At 52.6% G+C, this 19,924-nt stretch overlaps 2 protein-coding genes across 3 annotated transcripts in view; one reads left to right on the top strand and one right to left on the bottom strand.

The window, feature by feature from the left end:
• The window catches only part of CLCNKB (chloride voltage-gated channel Kb), a 43,607-nt gene extending 31,759 nt beyond the window's left edge, over positions 1-11,848 (top strand). The window contains exons 10-20 of the mRNA XM_079986937.1: positions 1,888-1,989; positions 3,305-3,389; positions 3,646-3,819; positions 4,022-4,091; positions 4,378-4,488; positions 6,017-6,230; positions 8,130-8,263; positions 9,634-9,734; positions 9,907-9,990; positions 11,056-11,142; positions 11,546-11,848. Of these exons, the coding sequence (XP_079843063.1) occupies positions 1,888-1,989; positions 3,305-3,389; positions 3,646-3,819; positions 4,022-4,091; positions 4,378-4,488; positions 6,017-6,230; positions 8,130-8,263; positions 9,634-9,734; positions 9,907-9,990; positions 11,056-11,142; positions 11,546-11,593 (1,210 nt within the window). The 3' untranslated portion in view covers positions 11,594-11,848. The remainder of the gene's footprint in view (positions 1-1,887; positions 1,990-3,304; positions 3,390-3,645; positions 3,820-4,021; positions 4,092-4,377; positions 4,489-6,016; positions 6,231-8,129; positions 8,264-9,633; positions 9,735-9,906; positions 9,991-11,055; positions 11,143-11,545) is intronic.
• Positions 1-19,924, bottom strand: part of FAM131C (family with sequence similarity 131 member C) — a 71,743-nt gene that overhangs the window by 49,316 nt on the left and 2,503 nt on the right. The window contains exons 2-6 of one of the 2 annotated variants that reach the window (XR_013841613.1): positions 18,705-18,823; positions 17,998-18,094; positions 15,168-15,350; positions 14,515-14,625; positions 13,383-13,942 (exon numbers count right to left, since the gene is read on the bottom strand). Coding sequence is in view for 1 of the 2 variants with exons in the window: in XM_079987274.1 (XP_079843400.1) it covers positions 13,659-13,942; positions 14,515-14,625; positions 15,168-15,350; positions 17,998-18,094; positions 18,705-18,823 (794 nt within the window). In the remaining variant the exon portion in view is untranslated. Of the gene's footprint in view, positions 1-12,664; positions 13,943-14,514; positions 14,626-15,167; positions 15,351-17,997; positions 18,095-18,704; positions 18,824-19,924 lie in introns of those variants that run through there. The other variant, XM_079987274.1, reaches the window with a different exon arrangement.

Here is a 19,924-nt window from a genome sequence, read left to right as displayed (position 1 = left end):
ACTCTCCCGGTTCCGCAGTTCTATCATGGAAAGGTAGGTCTGGTGTTCACCTACTTGTTTACTGAGTGGTCTTACCTCTTGTTCCAAATTTCCCAGTCTTTGGCTAGTATCCTCAGCCAATTTCCGATTTTCTGCCGTGGCCTCCGTCAGTTCTCCAATTGCTTGTACGTTCTGTGATACTTGTCCAGTTAATCTATTTAAACATTCTGTGTTTTGATCAATTTTAGCTGTTTGCTCATCAGCTTTCTTATCCAGAGATTCTACTCTCTTGTCCAAAGATTCCAGTTTTTCGTAGATTTTCTCTAAAATAGAAGCAGTTGCTCCTGAGGCCATATCTTCCAGTTGTAATTGCTCAGTTTCTCCCTCCCTTGCTTGTGGCCGAGAAGCAGCTTCTTCTTCTGAAGGCAGAGTAGGTACAGATGATCTGCGTGCCTGAGAGGCTGCGGTTAAAGTTGTTAAAGTTGTTTGTCTAGTTTTTGGTCCCTTTTTTCTTGCGCCACTCATTCCAGAGTTATCTAAAAGTCAAGGTCAAGCTGAGTTGTTCCCATGAGAAAACAACAGCCCAGATGGTAACAGTCAAACAGGAGGCCGGGAAAGGAAAGTAAAATAATGTCACTGCTGTAAATCCCGAATCCTCTAGGGGGAGCTTAAAATGTCTTTAGGGAAGAGATCAATTCTGGTAAAATTGCTAAAATCAAGTTTAAAGTCCAGGAACCTTCAATAGCAGGTTTTAAGCAGAGTTAGTATTAACAGCCACATTGTTTCAAACAGTGCAAACTGGTATTTCAAATGATGCTTCAAAGTACCAAGTCCAAACTCCCTCAGATTGTTGCAATTTTTAATTCAAAGTAACCAAATCTGCAGACTGACAGCTCAGTTACTCAGGCAGCTCCAGAACCTGGGTTTCTTACTCAAATTATATTTCCAATAGAAGAAAGGTATCACGATGCAAATAAAGAGCATAAAATCAAGTGCTTAAAGTCCTTGTTTTACTTACAAGAAAGTTCAGCGGTTGCTCAGATTGATTAGGTTAAAAAATTCTTTCTTTGCCTCCACTCCTCCAGCTCTTTGCTTTGAAGTTCAGTGACAGCGGAAGACGGACTTCCTGTTTTACGTCGCTCCGCTTTCAGCCAAATTCAATAATTTTTAGTCTCAAATTTTGTAAAGTCCTCTTTACTCACAGATTGTTGCTTTTCCAAATCAGAAGTTTCAGGAAAAGAGGTCAGCGCTCACCGGCAGCAGCAGCGCGGCTTCACTCCGTAGCTTGCGAAACGACCCACAGCGCCACTACCCCCTCCCCGCTCCGGAGCCCCTTACGGGGTTCCTTCAACGTTTCAGGGGTTGCTTCTGGCGCCCGCCAGGTCCCGAGACCACAGGCTTTTGCTGCCTGTGGGTTTCCGACGTGGGTCTCCGCTTCGCCGTAGCGGACGACCCGTTTCCCACGGAGCTTCCTCTTCACAGAAGGAAGAGGACCGCCATTGCCGTTCGCGCCGCCTCCGGAAGTCCCCTTGCAGAGAAATATATGAGGTCAAGTTGAGAGAGTCAAAATGACTTCAGGATTGCTCTCCTGTACTATTTCAGACATGTGGTTTATATACTTGTGCATGTGTTTGCCTTGTACATTTATGAACACTCATTCTATATCTGAGACCTTAGAATTCTTATAACCGTGTCAAGGCTTCTGGGGGGAAAGTACAGTTTCCAGGGTCCTTCATGGGGGCACCATGTGCTTGAAATATGCTCTGAATGTATGGGGGTGGATGCAACCCATCTCCTTCCTTGCAATGCAGCCTTGGGGTGGGGTGGGGGTGACACCGAAGGGGTATTGTGTGCCCAGCAGCCAAAGTGACCCTAACCTCCCTCCCTCCCTCCCCTGTTTCTTTGCAGCGCAGTCTGTGGGGTGGTGAGCTGTGCCTACCTCTTTTCCCAGCGCTGGTTCCTGGGCTACGTCCGGAGGAACTGCTTCACAGCCAAGCTGCTTGCAGAGGAGTAAGTCATACCTTGGGAGTGGGGGCCATGCGCTGGGGGCCATGCGGGGTGAGGTCGTGCAAGGACCGACCGACTGGCCTTGAACACACTGCTGCCTCTCAGCCTCAGTTTCCCACTCTGCAAAACGGGAACAACAGAAGTTTGCCTCGCCTGGTTGTTGCATTGGTGATAAATGTTCCATGAAAGCACAAATGAATCGTAGCAGCTGACATTCTCCTTTCACATATTTGGGGTCTTCTTGGGTTTTCCATGACATAGGGATTACAAAAAAAAAAAAAAAATTCTGGCTTTGGGAACAAAATGAGCAGGGTATAGAAAAAAAGCATATTGTGCGCAAGGTATTTAAAAGTGAGTGACAGTAGAGGGGTCAGCAAACGTTTTCAGCAGGGGGCTGGTCCGCTGTCCCTCAGACCTTGTGGGGGGCCGGACTATATATTTTTTTTTTTGGGGGGGGGGAATGAACGAATTCCTATGCCCCACAAATAACCCAGAGATGCATTTTAAATAAAAGCACACATTCTACTCATGTAAACATGCTGATTCCCGGACCGTCCGCAGGCCGGATTTAGAAGGCGATTGGGCCGGATCTGGCCCCCAGGCCTTAGTCTGTCTACCCATGGTAGAGATGGACCAACATTTTATTATTACTTCCTCCATCACCCCGAGAAAAAATATTCTCCCTTGTGTGCAAGCTTTCGGGACATGGGTGGCGCTGTGGGTAAAACCTCAGCGCCTAGGACTTGCCGATTGTATGGTCAGCGGTTCGAATCCCCACGGCGGGGTGAGCTCCCGTCGTTTGGTCCCAGCTCCTGCCCACCTAGCAGTTCAAAAGCACTCTTAAGTGTAAGTAGATAAATAGGTACCGCTTTATAGTGGGAAGGTAAACGGCGTTTCCGTGTGCTGCGCTGGTGCAGGCTCGCCAGAGCAGCTTTGTCACGCTGGCCACGTGACCCGGAAGTGTCTTCGGACAGCACTGGCCCCAGGCCTCTTAAGCAAGATGGGCGCGCAACCCCAGAGTCGGTCACGACTGGCCCGTACGGGCAGGGGTACCTTTACCTTTACCTTTACCTTTATGCAAGCTTTAAAGTGGCACAGAAATCCTCAGCACCTTCTGCTTGGTGGAAGAGCTTTGTGATGCCTGGAAAATGTACAGCTTCCTCCACCAAATGATCTTTTCTATTTTTGCTTTGAGCTGTGTGTGACTTGCTGGTCTGCCATCAGAGTTAGCTTTGGGCAGGGAAGCCCTGCCTTTCGTTTTCAATCCTGAAAAGTAACCCTAGTTTTTTGTCTGTTTGTTTCTGGTACCTTTTCCCAGGAAACCTCTTTACTCGGTGCTGGTTGCCCTCCTGCTCTCCTCCATCACCTTCCCATCGGGCCTGGGGCAGTTCATGGCCTCTAGGGTAAATACTGGGTATCACTCTCCTTCCCAGCACAGAGCACACTGGAGCATATGCAGAGTGCCACCCTCTCCCTGCTGAATAACAACAGATGGCACCCACAGGACTGATAACAGCCAGTGAACTGGCCAAAGGCCAACCTATCTGGTGGCACAGAAAGAGGAACCCACCCTCACAGACAAAAAGGGGGAGGGTGGGTGGGCGTTTGTGCTCCTGTTTGCGCCAGCCCTTCCAGACCCCCATCTTTCCTCCCCTGTAGCTGAGCATGAAGGAACTTCTCACCTCCCTCCTTGACAACCACACCTGGAGCGCTCTTTCCCAAAACACATCGCTGGCCAGGCCCCTTCAAGTCGATACCCACAACCTGTGGCTCGAGTGGTGGGACCCCAGAATCACCATTTTTGGCACGCTGGCCGTCTTCCTGTTCATGAAGGTACCTGGCCCGCTTCTGAAGCACACGGGGGGGGGGGCTCTCTGATGAGGCAGGAAGGGTTCAGGCGACTCCCCTCCCACTTCTGTTACGGTGCTTTCACCCTCAGGAGTTGGAGTGTTCTCAGGCATGCCGTGGCATCACAGGCTGTCTGAAAGCAAGCAGCCATTACCCTCGGCCTCACTTTTCCTCGCTCTTTTCGCAGTTCTGGATGCTGATCCTGGCCACCACCATGCCGATGCCCGCTGGGTACTTCATGCCCGTCTTTGTTTATGGTAAGTGCCCCCCCCATCTCCCTGCATCAGATGACCCCCCCCCTCCATACTGGGTCACAGAATCAAAGAACTGGAGAGTTGGAAAGGTAAACGCAGGATCAGTTTCGCTGGTCTCATCTGCCAAGTACCAAACGGGCTGGAGAAGGGGATCTCCATGACAGTTAATCCAGTTCAAAACCAGTTTGAGCGTGCAGTGTAGACATGGTCTGGAAAGGATTGTCGCAGAGATGCAACCGGTTTCTTTCTGCCTCCTCGTCCTCCTCCTCTTTCCCCACCCCCATGACAGGAGCTGCGCTCGGGCGCCTGGTGGGGGAAACTGCTGCCTTCCTCTTCCCCCAGGGCATTTCATCGGAGGGGGGCTCCAGCCTCATCACTCCTGGAAGCTACGCACTGGCAGGTGAGTCTGCAACGCGGGTGGGGTGGGCACTTGCTACAGGGCAAGCCAATAAGCCACGGCAGCCAAAGGTCTAGGCAACTACGGCTTGGCAGACACTTGCCAACTTTGCCAGACGGCCCCTCCCCCTCCACCCCAGGGACTCACGGTTGCGATGACAGTGAGTGCCTCCGTTCACTACAATTCTGCAGGGGGCATCTGTCTGGAGGATGCCCTTGGTTCCTCTCCCAATTCTTGGGGTCCTGTATACAGTGGTGCCCCGCAAGACGAATGCCTCGCAAGACGAAAAACCCGCTAGACGAAAGCGTTTTCCGTTTTTCGAGGCGCTTCGCAAGACGAATTTCTCTATGGGCTTGCTTCACAAGACGAAAACGTATTGCGAGTCTTGCGATTTTTTCCCCTCCCCCCCCCCTTTTCCTAAGTCGCTAAGCCGCTAATAGCGCTAATCCGCTAAGCCCCTAATAGGGTTGCTTCGCAAGACGAAAAAAACGCAAGACGAAGAGACTCGCGGAACGGATTCTTTTCATCTTGCGAGGCACCACTGTACAGGGAGGGTTAGAGGAGCTGGCCGGCCACTGAAATGTCCTCATCAGCATCCTGCAAAAAACGGGCCAGGTTGCAAGAGGGGTGGGGCCTTCTGGGCTCCAAGGTGGGCCTTTCCTCCACCCCCCCCACCTTGCTGCTAGGTAGGAGAAGAAGACCCAGAGAGGTGTGAGGGAGCTGAGCTGGAGGCCAGAGACTGAGGGACTTGCTTGCTCCGTGCTGGATCAAAAATGGCAACAAATGGAGAAGCAAGATTTCTTCGGATGCCCTGACCCCCCCCCCCTCCATAGGTCATACATATATGTGAATAGAACCGTATACAGTGGAGCCCTGTTTGCATCCCAAAGCGAATGCAACCCGCGACTGCGCTTCTGTGGGTTGCGATTCGGCACTTCCGCGCATGTGCGTGACGTCGTTTTGACCGTCTGCGCATGCGTGGGCAGCGAAACCCGGAAGTAATGGGCTCCGTTACTTCCGGGTTGCCATGGGCTCCGTTACTTCCGGGTTGCCGCGGAGCGCAACCCGACAGCGCTCAACCTGAAGCAACTTCGACCCGAGGTATGACTGTATCTTGAAGACGCCACAGTCTCCGCTGACCTTTATTTGGAGGAAACCGAACCTGGAATCCCTGGAGTCCCGTGCAGCTCAGACACACTGGGGGGGGGGCGTGTTGCAGGGGGAGGCCACAACCATTAACCCCGGTGCAATACCAGCACAGAGGAGGGCCAGCTCTGCCATTAGGCAGGGCTGGAGGACATAGCTGTGTTCGATTCATGACTTGTCCTCCCCACCACTGAGCTCCTCTGCTCTGGTGCGGAATGCCATCCTCTTCAAGCAACATGCAGACCCCAGCCAGCTCAGCTCTGGAACTTGGAATAGGAATCGGGGCGGCTAACAAGGGACCCACGCCCAGGGTGAGTCGCTGGCCTGCCTCAGGACCCCCCTTCAGGGACAACCCTTGCTCTAGATTCTGTTTTCCTCCCTCCAGGGGCAGCAGCCTTCTCTGGCTCGGTCACTCACACCCTCTCCACGGCCCTGCTGGCATTCGAGATGACGGGGCAGATCGCCCACATCCTGCCCGTCATCCTCGCCGTGCTCATCGCCAACGCCATCGCCCAGAAGTTCCAGCCCTCCTTCTACGACGGCACCATCATCGTCAAGAAGCTGCCCTACCTGCCGCGCATCCGGAGCAGGCACATTGGGTGAGGTGAAACCCCCTCCCACGTTGCAGGGTCTGGGGGAGCCGGTGGGGACACGGCTTCTTTTTTTTTAAAAAAAAAATTATTAAGATTTTAAAAGTTACAGAAAAAAAAGAAAACAATACATATCATCAAAAAACAGAAAAAAGAAAAAAGAAATAGGAAACAAGTCAAACCTTTAACTCGCTTTCTTACATTCATTTATTTCCTTGACTTCCTCACGCCTCCCATTTTTGTATTCTAATTCAGTTAAATATTCCAGCAAATCCTTCCAACTTTGTTTTTATCCTGATAATTTCTCTTAACATATTATAATTTTACCTTCTCTCTTTCACCAATTCATTTTTACTTAATCCTTTATATCCTTTCTGCTAAAACCTGATAATTTTTTTCCCAACATCTTTCTAACATTCCTTAATTTTACAATATTTCTGAAGATAAGCTTTAAATTTCTTCCACTCTTCTTCCACCGACTCTTCTGCTTGGTCTCGGATTCTGCCAGTCATCTCAGCCAGTTCCATATAGTCCATCAGCTTCATCTGCCATTCTTCCCGGGTGGGTAAATCTTGTATTTTCCACTGCTTCTCGCCCTCCCACTCCCGGGACATTGACGGGCAACCCAAGAGCCTTCTCAGACGTGCTGCTTGCTGATGAGGGAAAGGACACTCTGCCCACACTCAGAGTCTCTCTTGCCTTATGTCGCTTTGCATATCGGGAAGGGCCGTAGCTCAGGGGCAAAGAGTCTGCTTTGCGAGCGGAAGGTGCAAGGTTGTCGCGAAGTGAGTTGGCTGGTAAATCACACATTTCAATAGTTGGGAGTGAACGCTTTACGGATTTGGCTGAGGGTCAGGCCTGTTTCGCACAGCAGCTCGTTCCCTGTAGATCAGGGGTCAGTAAACTTTTTCAGCAGGGGGCCAGTCTACTGTCCCTCAGACCTTGTGGGGGGGCTGGACTATATTTTGAAGGGGAAAATGAACCAATTCCTATGTCCCACAAATAACCCAGAGATGCGTTTCAAATAAAAGCACACATTCTACTCATGTGTAAACAGGCTGATTCCTGGACTGTACGCGGGCCACATTTAGAAGACGATTGGGACAGATCTGGGCCTCGGGCCTTAGTTTTCCTACCCATGCTGTAGGTCTTACTCCACGAAATCAGTTGCCGAGACTAAAAATCCGCACCTCCCCACAACCATCTAGGTCTGCTCCTCTTCCAGGGCTCCTTCCGAGGAATCGGAGACTACGCCTGCATGAGACCAACATCTCCTCTGCCCCTTTCATGCCTCTTCTGGTTCTGGGAGACTAGGGGAGAGTTGGGAGCGTGCCACAGCCGGAGAGGGAGACACCGGTGACTCTTCACCAGCCCAACTCATCTCTGCCTCTTGGCCTCCCTCGCACCATGCTTCTGCTTCAGCTTCTGCCTCTGATTCACGACTTCTCTCTGCCACAGACTCTCCCAGCTCACTAAACCCTCAGCTTCCGACACCTCCTCCTCCCTGTCTTCTCACTGTGACCACTCATCATCGCCCCACCACCAATCTCCAGGCTCTGAGCCTTTGACCCTTGGGGGTTCCTCAGCTGGTTCCTCCCACTGTTCTTCTGCACCAACCAGTCCATGACACGGGTTCAATCCCTGCTGGTATCGCCAGGTTGGGTTGGAATCCGCAAAGCCATTGCTGCCGACCAGTGTGGACACTACAAAGCTAGATGGACAGACTCCGTAGAAGGCAGCTTCCTATGTCCCTATATTTCAGGGTAGGGCACACATTTACTGGGGGGCTGTGTGCATGCTGTCAATTCACAGGCCTTTTAACAGCCTGCAGACCCTCTGGGAATCTTTGCTCTGCCATTACTGGGCTCTTGCTGGGGTCATTCTGACGCCACTTTCTCCCGCCTGCAGCTCCTACAAGGTCACCACAGAGGAGTTCATGAACACCAAATTCGTCTACCTGCCCAGGGATGCCACCTTCCAGGAAATTCTCAGCACGGTCACCTCGACAGACGACTCCGAGTACCCGGTGGTGGACAATGCTGGTACAGTCATACCTCATGTTACGTCCACTTCATGTTACGTTCTTTCAGGATACGTCCCGCGGCGACCCGGAAGTACCGGAAAGGGTTACTTCCGGGTTTCGCCGCTCGCACATGCGTAGATGTGCAAAATGACGCCACATGCATGCGCAGAAGCGGCAAATCGCAACCCGCGCGTGCACAGACGCACCACTGTGGGTTGCACTCTTTTCATGTTGCGAATGGGCCTCCGGAACAGATCCCGTTCGCAACCAGAGGTACCATTGTACTGGGACGTAATGGGTTTTCTGAGGGGGGACGAAGCCCTGGTTCTCCCCTCCCGCCATTTCCCAAACCCCAATGGCCTTCCCTGTGGCATCAGGCCTGGGGCTTTATTTCCCTTGCCGCTTTGTGGGGGTGTTGAGGCCCCTGTCTGGCCAAGGCGGCCCACCTGAGGCTTCTGCCTAAATGGCCAGTGTCAGTCTCACTCACTTTTTGGGGGAAACCATAGCATGGAAACGCGGGTGGCGCTGTGGGTAAAACCTCAGCGCCTAGGACTTGCCGATCGTATGGTCGGCGGTTCGAATCCCCGTGATGGGGTGAGCTCCCGTCGTTCGGTCCCAGCTCCTGCCCACCTAGCAGTTCGAAAGCACCCTTAAGTGCAAGTAGATAAATAGGTACTGCTTTATGCGGGAAGGTAAACGGCGTTTCAGTGTGCTGCGCTGGTGCTGGCTCGCCAGAGCAGCTTCGTCACGCTGGCCACGTGACCTGGAAGTGTCTCCGGACAGCGCTGGCCCCCGGCCTCTTAAGCGAGATGGGCGCGCAACCCCAGAGTCGGTCACGACTGGCCCGTACGGGCAGGGGTACCTTTACCTTTACCTTTTATAGCATGGAAATGAGACAGAAGGGGAGAAACAGCAGGAATTGAGAAGCAGCTGGGACTTGCTCTTTGCCCATGCTCAGGAGGCACCAGGGTACGTACCCAGACACCTCTGACGCAGTCCATGAAGAGATCTACAGCAGGAGTTGCCCCCTTGTTTCAGCATAGGCCTCGATGGAGGGGACCTAGCTCTCTTCTACCTCTTGTGTTGCAGGGGGTTGGACTAAATGACCCTTGGGAGCACCTTACATCTCTACAGTTCTAGGATTCCACTATGGGAGGCAGGATGCTGCTGCAGGACCAGTGGGCATCCCTAGTGGGGTCCTGTGGGTGGGCGTCCAATCAGGCACAGCTGGGTGACCACTGTTGAGGGGAAGGAAGCTAGACTAAGGCGGGCCTAATCCAGCCCATCTCATGTTCTTCCTGGGGTGCTGGGCTCAACAGACCCTCTTTGGCCTGATCCTGCAGTCGAGCCCTTTTAAGGCCTTTTCTTTCTCCCACCTCTCGCCCGCAGAGACAGCCATGTTGCTGGGGATGATCCAGAGATCTGAGCTGATCAAGTTCCTCCAGACCCAGGATGATGCCAGCTTGCCCCACAAGGCACAGGGGGAGGAGGTGGGTTACAAGCCCCCCGAGGCTGAGATGGGAGCCGCCTTCTGCTGTGTGTGGGGGGGAGGGGGGCAGCACCCTCTCTGCAATGCAGCTTGGCCAGAGTTGCATGGGCCCCACACCACCCAATTGCCACACCCTGCAAGATTTTATTCCCCCCCCCCACTCTCTCCTGCAGCCTTCATCTGCCCAGACCTTGGAAGGATCCTGCGCCATCAGCCCTGTGACCCTGCAGCTTTCCCCATGGATGTCCCTACACCAGGTAAATGGCCGACAGACAGGCGAGGGTTATCAGATGAAGAATGGCAGGAAGTGCTCTTGGCTCTGGCACACCCCTTTATTTGTTTACAGTGAAATGGAGCCTCCATGCCCAGGAGGAGTCTACCTCCAAATGTCACCTGCTGGAGAATAATGGCAGGGAGGGCTGTTGTTGCTGCCTTTGCGTTCTGCACCCTGGGGGCACATTTCCCACCCTGGGAAACAGGGCGAAAGGTCTGGATAGGTCTTTGGAGGGAGGCCAGGGCAGAGGGTGTGTGTGTGGAAGTAGGGGATTTTGATTTTTATTACAGAGAGAAAGATCCGTTGGGGAGGGGAAAGGCCTGCCTCCCAACGCTTGTTTTCCTGCCACAGCCTTTGTGGGGCTACTTATTGCAAAAGGAAAAAACACACAGCTGTGAATTCTTGGCCGTTGGGCCCTTCCTCCAGCCTACCTTGCAGGGTTCCTGAGAGGGTGGAACAGGATCCTACCTCTGTGCACACACCCCGTTCTGTGAAAATGAAGGAAAGGGCGCATTCTCTGTGTGCGCATGCGGTTCTCACAAGATGCTGCTGTCACCAGGGAAATGGGCTGGCTTATCAAGATGCAAGGAGCCTTGTTAAAGGAGCTATAGGCAGGGGTTACCCCACATCCTGGGACACAGATGGCGCTTTGGGTTAAACCACAGAGCCTCTTGGGCTTGCCGATCAGAAGGTTGGCGTTTCAAATCCCCATGACAGGGTGAGCTCCGCTGCTCGGTCCCTGCTCCTGCCAACCTAGCAGTTCAAAAGCACACCAGTACAAGTAGATAACTAGGTACCGCTCCAGCGGGAAGGTAAACGGCGTTTCCGTGCACTGTTCTGGTTCGCCAGAAGCGGCTTAGTCATGCTGGCCACATGACCTGGAAGCTGTATGCCGGCTCCCTCAGCCAATAAAGTGAGATGAGCACCGCAACCCCAGAGTCGTCCACGACTGGACCTAATGGTCAGGGGTCTCTTTACCCTTTACCTTTACCCCACATCACCATCCTGACCTTCCCCCATCTCTCCTTCCCCCATTTTCTCCCCACAGGTGCACAACCTTTTTGAGCTTCTGAACCTTCAGAGAGCCTTCGTCACGCAACTGGGGAAGGTGGTTGGTGTTGTCTCCAGGAACGAGGTAGCTGGCTGGCACTCTTAAAGCAGGGCAGATTAGGAGAGGATGGGGCTGGATCCTAGAGAGGATGGGCCTGGATCTCAGAGAGCTGCAGAACGGGGGGGACCTGCATTCGAATCCCCTCCTGCCCTCAGCCGCAAAACACACCGGGTGACTCTGGGCCAGTCGTGCTCTCAGCCTGACCTACCTCGAAGGGTTGTTGATGGGAGAACAGCTTACAGCACACCCAGAGTACTTCTGAGAAAGGCAGGAGGAATAAGTGTTTCTTGAGGAAGGAGATCCCAGTTCCTCATCAGGGGTTGCAGGAAACTAGGGCAGTTAAACCCCTTCCAGGCTGATTGCAGTGTGAAAACATCCACCCCACTTCCCATCCAGCTCTCAGCTTCCTTCCTTCTTTTTCCTTCAGGTGAGGAAAGCCATCGAAGACCTGGCAAATCCCAAAGCAGCAAAATGAGAAGAGGCGTCCTTCCCAAATAAAACCACAGAGGACCAGGCGGGGATTCGAAACCACGATGGAAGGAGATTCCTGTTGAATGCTACCTGGTGTCAAGAGCAAATTAAAGATGTATTTTCACACCGTCGGTGGCAAATGAGGATGGGTGGGGAGGTCTGGGAGAGGAGTATAAGCTCTTGGCACGTCTTGAAACCTTTAACAACTGAAACTTTTAAACAACTGAAAAAAATAAAACCCCATTATTATTTTTTACAATATGATGGAAGGTCTGTGCTAATATTTGGGCTGAGTTGAAATGGACCCCCCAAATTCACCACCTGAATTTCTGGAGTGGGGGTGTTTCAGTGGTTTTCAGGGTGGTACAGAATAATGTGATTTGGGGGGGCGTGTTGTATTTTTTAAAAACCACCTCCTGCTCCTAGGAGTGCCACCTCTGGGCAAGGGAAAGAGGGAGCTATATGGTGACATTTCCTTTGCAATCAAAGCCTGTCCAGAGCCGATTTCCAGCAAGAACAGCTTAAAGTGCAAAAGAATCACATATAAATTGGTCCCTGCTTCCCTCATAGAATTGTAGAGTTAGAAGGGACCCCCGAGGACCATCTAGTCCAACCCCCCCCCCAATGACGCAGAAATCTCAGCTAATACATCCATGACAGATGACTATTCACTTCTGCTTAAAAACCTCAAAGGAAGGAGAGTCTACAACCTCCTAAGGGAGCCTATTCCACTGTCGAAACAGCTCTTACAGTGAGAAAATTCTTCTTGACGTGTCGTTGGAATCTCCTTTTTTGAAGGCACTGGTAGGAGTCCTACCTTCCAGAGCAGGAAAAGTCAAGCTTGTTCCATCTTCCATGTGACAGCCCTTCAGATATCTGAAGATGGCTCTCGTATCTCCTTTCAATCTCCTCTTTTCCAGGCCAAGCATAACCAGCTCCTTCAACTGTTCCTCATATGGCTTGCCCTTTGTCATCTCCGTCACCTTCCTCTGCCTATGTTCCAGCTTGTCCCTTGTTGCAACAGGGCTCGGAGCTTCTTTCCAGCAGTTAGTACACTCTGGTTACAGGGAGGCAATTTCTGTGCAATATCTCTTTTATTATTTACATATATACACAGTGAGCTGGGGTGTGTGGGGCAGGGTGGAGGAGCAACGAGGTCCCTCAAGGCAGGCATCTCCCCCCAGCCGGCCAAGCAGACTCCCCTGGAGGAAAAGAGTGAGGGGTTTGCCCCAATCTCGTTCTGCAAACCAAACAAGCAGACGGAAGGTGGCCGTTGGGCGGTTCTCGCAGGCGCGGGAAGATGGGAGTGGGGCACACGGCCCGAAACGCCTTTGCCATCTTGAGAGGCCTTCTTGGCTGCCCCTATCAAACCCAGGCACCCTGGGGCTAGTAAACAGAGCGGCCCCGGAAGTTCAGTTTAAATAAAAGGGCTGTAGCAGTGAGATTGGGACGCGGGTGGCACTGTGGGTTAAACCACAGAGCCTAAGACTTGCTGATCAGAAGGTCGGCTGTTCGAATCCCCGTGACGGGGTGAGCTCCCGCTGCTCCGTCCCTGCTCCTGCCAACCTAGCAGTCCGAAAGCATGTCAAAGTGCAAGTAGATAAATAGGTACCGCTCTGGCGGGAAGGTAAACGGTGTTTCCGTGCGCTGCTCTGGTTCGCCAGAAGCGGCTTGGTCGTGCTGGCCACATGACCCGGAAGCTGTACGCCGGCTCCCTCGGCCAATAAAGCGAGATGAGCGCCGCAACCTCAGAGTCGGCCACGACTGGACCTAATGGTCAGGGGTCCCTTTACCTTTTACCTAGCAGTGAGATTATACCCACCAAAAAAGCAACAACAGCTTTTTGGGGGGAGGTGTTGGGCGGGGTGCACCCATAGGAGGAACGTATGATTGAAGCGATTCAACTGTCATGACCTCCTTCACGGCTTGCTCGAGCAAGCAGACGTCACCCAAGGGTGCCACAAGTTGAAGAACCTCCTCAAATGCTCAGGAACACCCGCCGGATGTGATGGTGGAACCCTTGACACAAGCCCCCCCCAGCCCAGCCTCTGCCCTCCCTCCAGAGTCCTCTAGTTATAGAACACCTCATCCTCCGAGAGGGAGCTGCTGTCAACGTATCGGAGGGAGGTGCTACTGCGCTGGAGCCACAGGGACCCCACGGGGCTCTCCTGCCCCACTTCTTGGGGCAAGGCCTTTGCCAGGCTGTCCATCGGGGTGCTCCAGCCGGTGGGGAGGGGGGACTTGCAGCTGGAGAGGGAGAAGGCTGGGAGGCTGCTGTCCAAGTTGGAGGGGCTCCCTGTGCCCTGCGGGGTGAGGAGAAAGGTCCCTGGCGGCAGATAGAGGCCTCTCAGGTCTGGAAGGAGGAGAAATTATTATTATTAATTAAATTTGGGGAAGGGGCTGTGGCTCAGGGGTAGGGAGCCCCTACTTTGCCTGCGGAAGGCCCCTGGTTCAATCCCCGCCGGCAGCATTTCTAGGTAGGGTTTGAACCCATTGCTGCCAGTCAGAGTACACAACACTGATCTAGATGGACCAGTGGCCTGACTCAATGTAAGGCAGATTCCTGCGTATCAGGGATGGGGAATCTGTGCCCCCCCCCCCTAACAAATGATGTTGTGAGTGCAACTCTGCTCAGCCTCGGCTAGCAGGGCCAATGGTGAGGGATGGTGGGAGGGGAAGCTCAAAAGCATTGGGGGGGGGGGCAGGGCGAAGCAAGGGCTACCTGGACCAATAGCATCCTCAAATGATAACTGGAAGCAACTGCTTCGCAAAAGCCTCCAAGGATGGAGAGACCCAATGCTCATTGAAGCTGACAGACGTAACTAACTCAGCATCATTAATTTCATTGGGTCTACTATGGTGGGCTGCAACCCCCCCAAAACAACATTAAAAAATGGGGAGAACCAGAGGTGGGTTGGAGGTTACCTTGGAGCTGGGGGCCTTCCGGCGAAGACCCCCCATAATTCAGCTCCTCTTCGTCCAGGGAGGACCAGGCGCTCAGCGTGGCTTCGGCGATGGCAAACTGCTCAGCCACACCTGGGCAGGGGAAGGCGGAGGGCAGAAGATGTCAGGGAAGCAGCCGGCCCATGCCAGCCCTCCCTGGACCCTCGCAGGTCTTGGGAGAATGAAGCTGCAAGCCAGGCTTAGCCTAAATAAACCTCACACCTTCCCCACCCCCCAAAAGGGAGCCTCTCCTGATCTAGAACGTCCCGGCTTTCTTGGGAACAAAGCTGAGGGCTGGTTTGCAGCTGGGACTACGTCACCCGGTTCCTGCCTGGATAATAGCAGGGAGACTCGGCCAAAATTTACTGCCATTTCCTCTTCCGGGATGCTTGAAAAAGGTGACATTTGTGCCATGCATTAAAAGAGCTCTTAACACCACTTTTAACAGCCATGGCTTTCCCCCAAAGAATTCTGGGAGCTGAGAACTGGGAGGAGATCCCTCACAGACAGGTACAGTTCCCAGCACCCCTTGACATGCTACAGTTCCTCCTCTGAAGTGTACAGCATCAGTTGAACATGGTTCTTAAGCTGCTGCCTCCTCTATGGGATTGCAAGGCCCCAGCCCCACTGCTGACCTGCTGCAAACCAGGCCTCCTTCAGCTCATCGGTGAGGTCGGCGTAGATCTCTTCCTCCGTCAGGGCCTGCTCCCAGCCCGTCCTCGGAGCGCTCCAGCCCTTCCACTCGATGAGGTGGGCCACACGGCCACGGGCCATGGCTGTGGGCTTGGTGACGTGGTCTTTGATGCTCTGGACGAGGCCTGTGGGGGGGGGCAGCAAAGATGGAGGAGGCACAATAAACACACTTGGGAACAGAGGGACGGAATCTATGCCAGCCCCACTGAGAGCCTTGCAGGAAGGTTTCCATGGGAACAAATGCCCTGTACAATAATACTGTTTTGTAGATTGGAAGGTTAAATCGGAAGCTGAGCTCACTGCCAGTAATTCCGATTTTGCTTTCCTCATATTACTAATGCCTGGTTTATATGATGAATGTATGTTCTATACATTTATTTATTTTGCGCACCGTACATCTCAGGGTGGTTCACAATATAAAAACGCAAGATAAAAACACATCATAAAAACCACCATATATTTGTAGGTTGCTACCTTGCAAGGAATCGCCTTTGGCTAGTGCAATAAACGTATTGGATGAAAATGACTGCGTTCTGCGTCTCCTTCGGCCCGACACATCTTTGCTTGCAAGGGAGAACAGCAGATTTCAGCCTTTCTGTGGTTAGCCACCCACCTGCCTTGTCAAGCTGGAACCCGCCAGAAATAAACGGAGCAGAACTCAGAACAGCACCAAAAGGGACTCGGTCACATTGCTCCCCCTGCTGCACTGCGAGAGGACGAGCCAAGAGGACGCAGGGTCTGCAAATCTGGGATTGCCGTGGTGGCAGGCAGAAAAGGGGCAGTGGTCCAGGCCCCTGTAGGGACGCCTTGGAAAGGGTGCTGGGTGAATTTGTGATCCAGATGCCAAAGTCCCAACAGGGGCCCCTGGAAGCAAGTAATACCCAGGACTCCCGAAGGGATTCACACAACTGCCTGCTATACGACAGGATTTACAGGCTATGCCCGACACGTTTCAGAATCTGCACCATTTAAAGGCAGAACATTCAGATCGGTTTTTGCTCCTTTTGCGTTGTAGTATTCTATTTTGTGGGGACGCGGGTGGCGCTGTGGGTTAAACCACAGAGCCTAGGACTTGCCAATCAGAAGGTCGGCGGTTCGAATCCCCGCGACGGGGTGAGCTCCCGTTGCTCGGTCCCTGCTGCTGCCAACCTAGCAGTTCGAAAGCACACCAGTGCAAGTAGATAAATAAGTACTGCTGGAGCGGGAAAGTAAATGGTGTTTCCATGCACTCTGGCTTCCGTCACAGTGTCCCGTTGCGCCAGAAGCGGTTGAGTCATGCTGGTCACATGACCCAGAAAGCTGTCTGTGGGCAAATGCTGGCTCCCTCGGCCTGAAAGTGATATGAGTGCCGCAACCCCATAGTTGCCTTTGTCTGGGCTTAACCGTCCAGGGGTTGTTTTTTTTTATGACTGCTATCCGCATTCTGGTTAAAAAGGGATGCGGGTGGTGCTGTGGGTTAAACCACAGAGCCTAGGACTTGCCGGTCAGAAGGTCGGCGGTTTGAATCCCCGCAACAAGGTGAGCTCCGCTGCTCGGTCCCTGCTCCTGCCAACCTAGCAGTTTGAAAGCACATCAAAGTGCAAGTAGATAAATAGGTACCGCTCCAGTGGGAAGGTAAACGGCATTTCCGTGCGCTGCTCTGGTTCGCCAGAAGCGGCTTAGTCATGCTGGCCACATAACCCGGAAACTGTACGCCAGCTCCCTCGGCCAATAAAGCGAGATGAGCGCCGCAACCCCAGAGTCGTCCACAACTGGACCTAATGGTCAGGGGTCCCTTTACCTTTATTCTGTTTTGTGGGCTGGTGCTTTCCCAGGCCCGAGAAAGCAGGAGTGTTGACATCCAGCTCTTTCACAATGAGCCAATTATATTGTGATCCAGCATAGCAGGAACAGTTTCCTCATGTCTTCCTTCGCTTCTCTCGGGACCATTTTCTCAACACAAACCACACACACCTCTTTAAGTGGGCATTTTCTCTCTCTGCTTCTAGCAGGCCCCTATGAACAGTTTGCCAGCAGCCAAAAATCCAACAGGTGAAGCACTCCTGGGCATGGAAATGCAACGATGGGAAACTTAAGATTGCTTAAAATAAAAAATAAAAGAGGAGACAATGCTACTCCTGGAGAATTGGTTCAGGAACAGCCGTTGGCCATGACAGCTAAATGAAAATGCCTTGTTCCAAAGTAGCAGAGCTAGGGACACAGGGAAAGGATGCATGTGGAATCGTTTTGCTAAAGTCTTGCCCTGCTTATGGGTTGGCTCCCAGTACGTTTCCGAGCAGAATTCAAAGTGTTGGTGCTGACCTTTAAAGCCCTAAACGGCCTCGGTCCAGAAGGAGCGTCTCCACCCCCATCGTTCAGCCCGGAGACTGAGGTCCAGCGCCAAGGGCCTTCTGGCAGTTCCCTCACTGCGAGAAGCCAAGTTACAGGGAACCAGGCAGAGGGCCTTCTCGGTGGTGGCACCCGCCCTGTGAAATGCCCTCCCACCAGATGTCAAAGAGAACAACAACTACCAGACTTTTAGAAGACATCTGAAGGCAGCCCTGTTTAGGGAAGCTTTTAATGTTTGATGGATTACTGTATTTTAATATTTTGTTGGGGCCGCCCAGAGTGGCTGGGGTATAAGTAATAAATTATTATTATTATTATTGGTTTTCCAGAGATGTTCTGAAGAGCACATTTGGAAACAGAGAGAGGGCCAGAGCCTGGAAGAAGCAGGCCACATGGTGCAGTTCTGGAAGTCAAGGGTGCGAGGGGGAGAGCAGGTGTACCTACCCCCCAGGGAAGAGGTGGCCAGGGCCGTCACGTGGTAGGTGCTGGGGGAGCCGGTGTCTCCACTGGAGAGGAGCCCGCCAGAGGGCTTGAAGCATTTCTGCAAGAAGAGAAAACAGATGGAGTGGGGGTCAGGAGTGGGGGGAGTGAAAGAGCAGGACTGGGAAAAGGGGGGGTTTCATTCTGACAGGTGCATCACCTGCTTTTAGGTGGGGGAAGCCACCTTAGGCAAGAGAGAAAGTTATCTCCTCCCGGGCCCACTGCTGCCTGCTCTGTTTTGCAGCGGCTCTTTCTGGGTCTCTGGCACCAGGAATGGCCATAGCTCAGAGGTAGAGCGCCTGCTTGTCATGCAGAAGGTCCCGGGTTCAATCCCAGGCAGCATCTCCTGGGGGAAAACTGCTTGTGCCTGAAACCACAGAGAAGCCGCTGCCCGTCAGTGTGGACAGTATTGAGCTAGATGGGATCCCACGGTCTGACTCAGGATAAGGACATTTCTTATGTCTCAAAGGAAGAGCACCTGCTTGGCATGCAGAAGGTGCCTGGGTTCTGTCCTTGGAATCTCCTGGTAGGGCTGGGAACGTCTGCCATCTGAGACCCCGGAGAGCCACTGCTGCCAGTCAGTGCAGGCACAGGAGACCAGAAATCTAGGAGCTCCACAGATCCACCACCATTCCCAAGGGAGAGAGATGGGTCATGCCAAAAGCAGTTACCTCGCTGCCCTCCTTCTCTGGGGCATTGGAAAGGCCATGGCTCTCTTGTGGGGCAACAGGGGGACTTTCCAGCTGAGGGGTGACAACAGCCTGGTCCTTGTGGGCGCTTGTGAGGAAATCTGGAAGAAGGAGGAGAAAGAAACCATCAGCAGAGCTTCTGGGGGCAGAAGAGCCTCCTGGAGGGGGCTGTCCTGCTGTGACCTCTCCCCCCCCCATCCCCTGCTACCCCCCCCCAGGCTTCTCCACAAAACTGGGGATATGTTTTATTCGAGCAGGGAGAGTGCAAACCAAGAATATTGTAGAGCTGGGAAAAGTTTCAGAAAAAGGCAACCCAAATGATGAAGGGGGTGGAGCAACTCCCCCAGGTGGAAAGATTATGAGGTTTGGGGGCTTGTTAGCTTGGGGGGGGGGAGAAGAGCCGTGGGGTGCAGGCTCATGATAGAAACGCATAAGATTATGCCTGGTATTGAGTAAGAAATAAATGTTTTTTTTCCCTCCCTCTCTCATAACATTTGGACCCAGTGGGGTCACTCAGAGAAGCTGAATGGTGGGAGATTCAGAGAGCCTTCTGGCGGTTCCGTCATTGCGAGAAGTGAGGTTACAGGGAACCAGGCCGAGGGCCTTCTCGGTAGTGGCGCCCGCCCTGTGGAACACCCTCCCTTCAGATGTGAAGGAAATAAGCAGCTATCTTATCTTTAAAAGACATCAGAAGGCAGCCCTGTTTAGGGAAGTTTTTAATATTTAATGCTGTATTGTTTTTAACACTCGATTGGGAGCCGCCCAGAGTGGCTGGGGAAACTCAGCCAGATGGGCAGGGTATAAATTATTATTATTATTATTATTATTATTATTATTATTATACAGTGGTACCTCGGGTTACATACGCTTCAGATTACATATGCTTCAGGTTACCTCGGGTTAAGAACTTTGCTTCAGGATGAGAACCGAAATCGTGCTCCAGTGGCGCGGCGGCAGCAGGAGGCCCCATTTGCTAAAGTGGTGCTTCAGGTTAAGAACAGTTTCAGGTTAAGAACGGATCTCCAGAACAAATTAAGTACTTAACCCGAGGTACCACTGTATATATAAAAAGGATGCCCTGCACAGATTTAAACAATGGAACTCACCCCAGCAGGAGGCAATGATAACCACCAAACTAGATGGCTTTTTTGAGGGGGGAGGATTAGACAAATTCATAGAGGAGGATTACAGCTGCCAAAGGT

Source organism: Podarcis cretensis (genome assembly GCF_951804945.1).
Source record: "Podarcis cretensis genome assembly, chromosome: 8".
NCBI classification, from domain to species: domain Eukaryota; kingdom Metazoa; phylum Chordata; class Lepidosauria; order Squamata; family Lacertidae; genus Podarcis; species Podarcis cretensis.
This window is presented reverse-complemented; position numbering and strand designations above follow the sequence as displayed.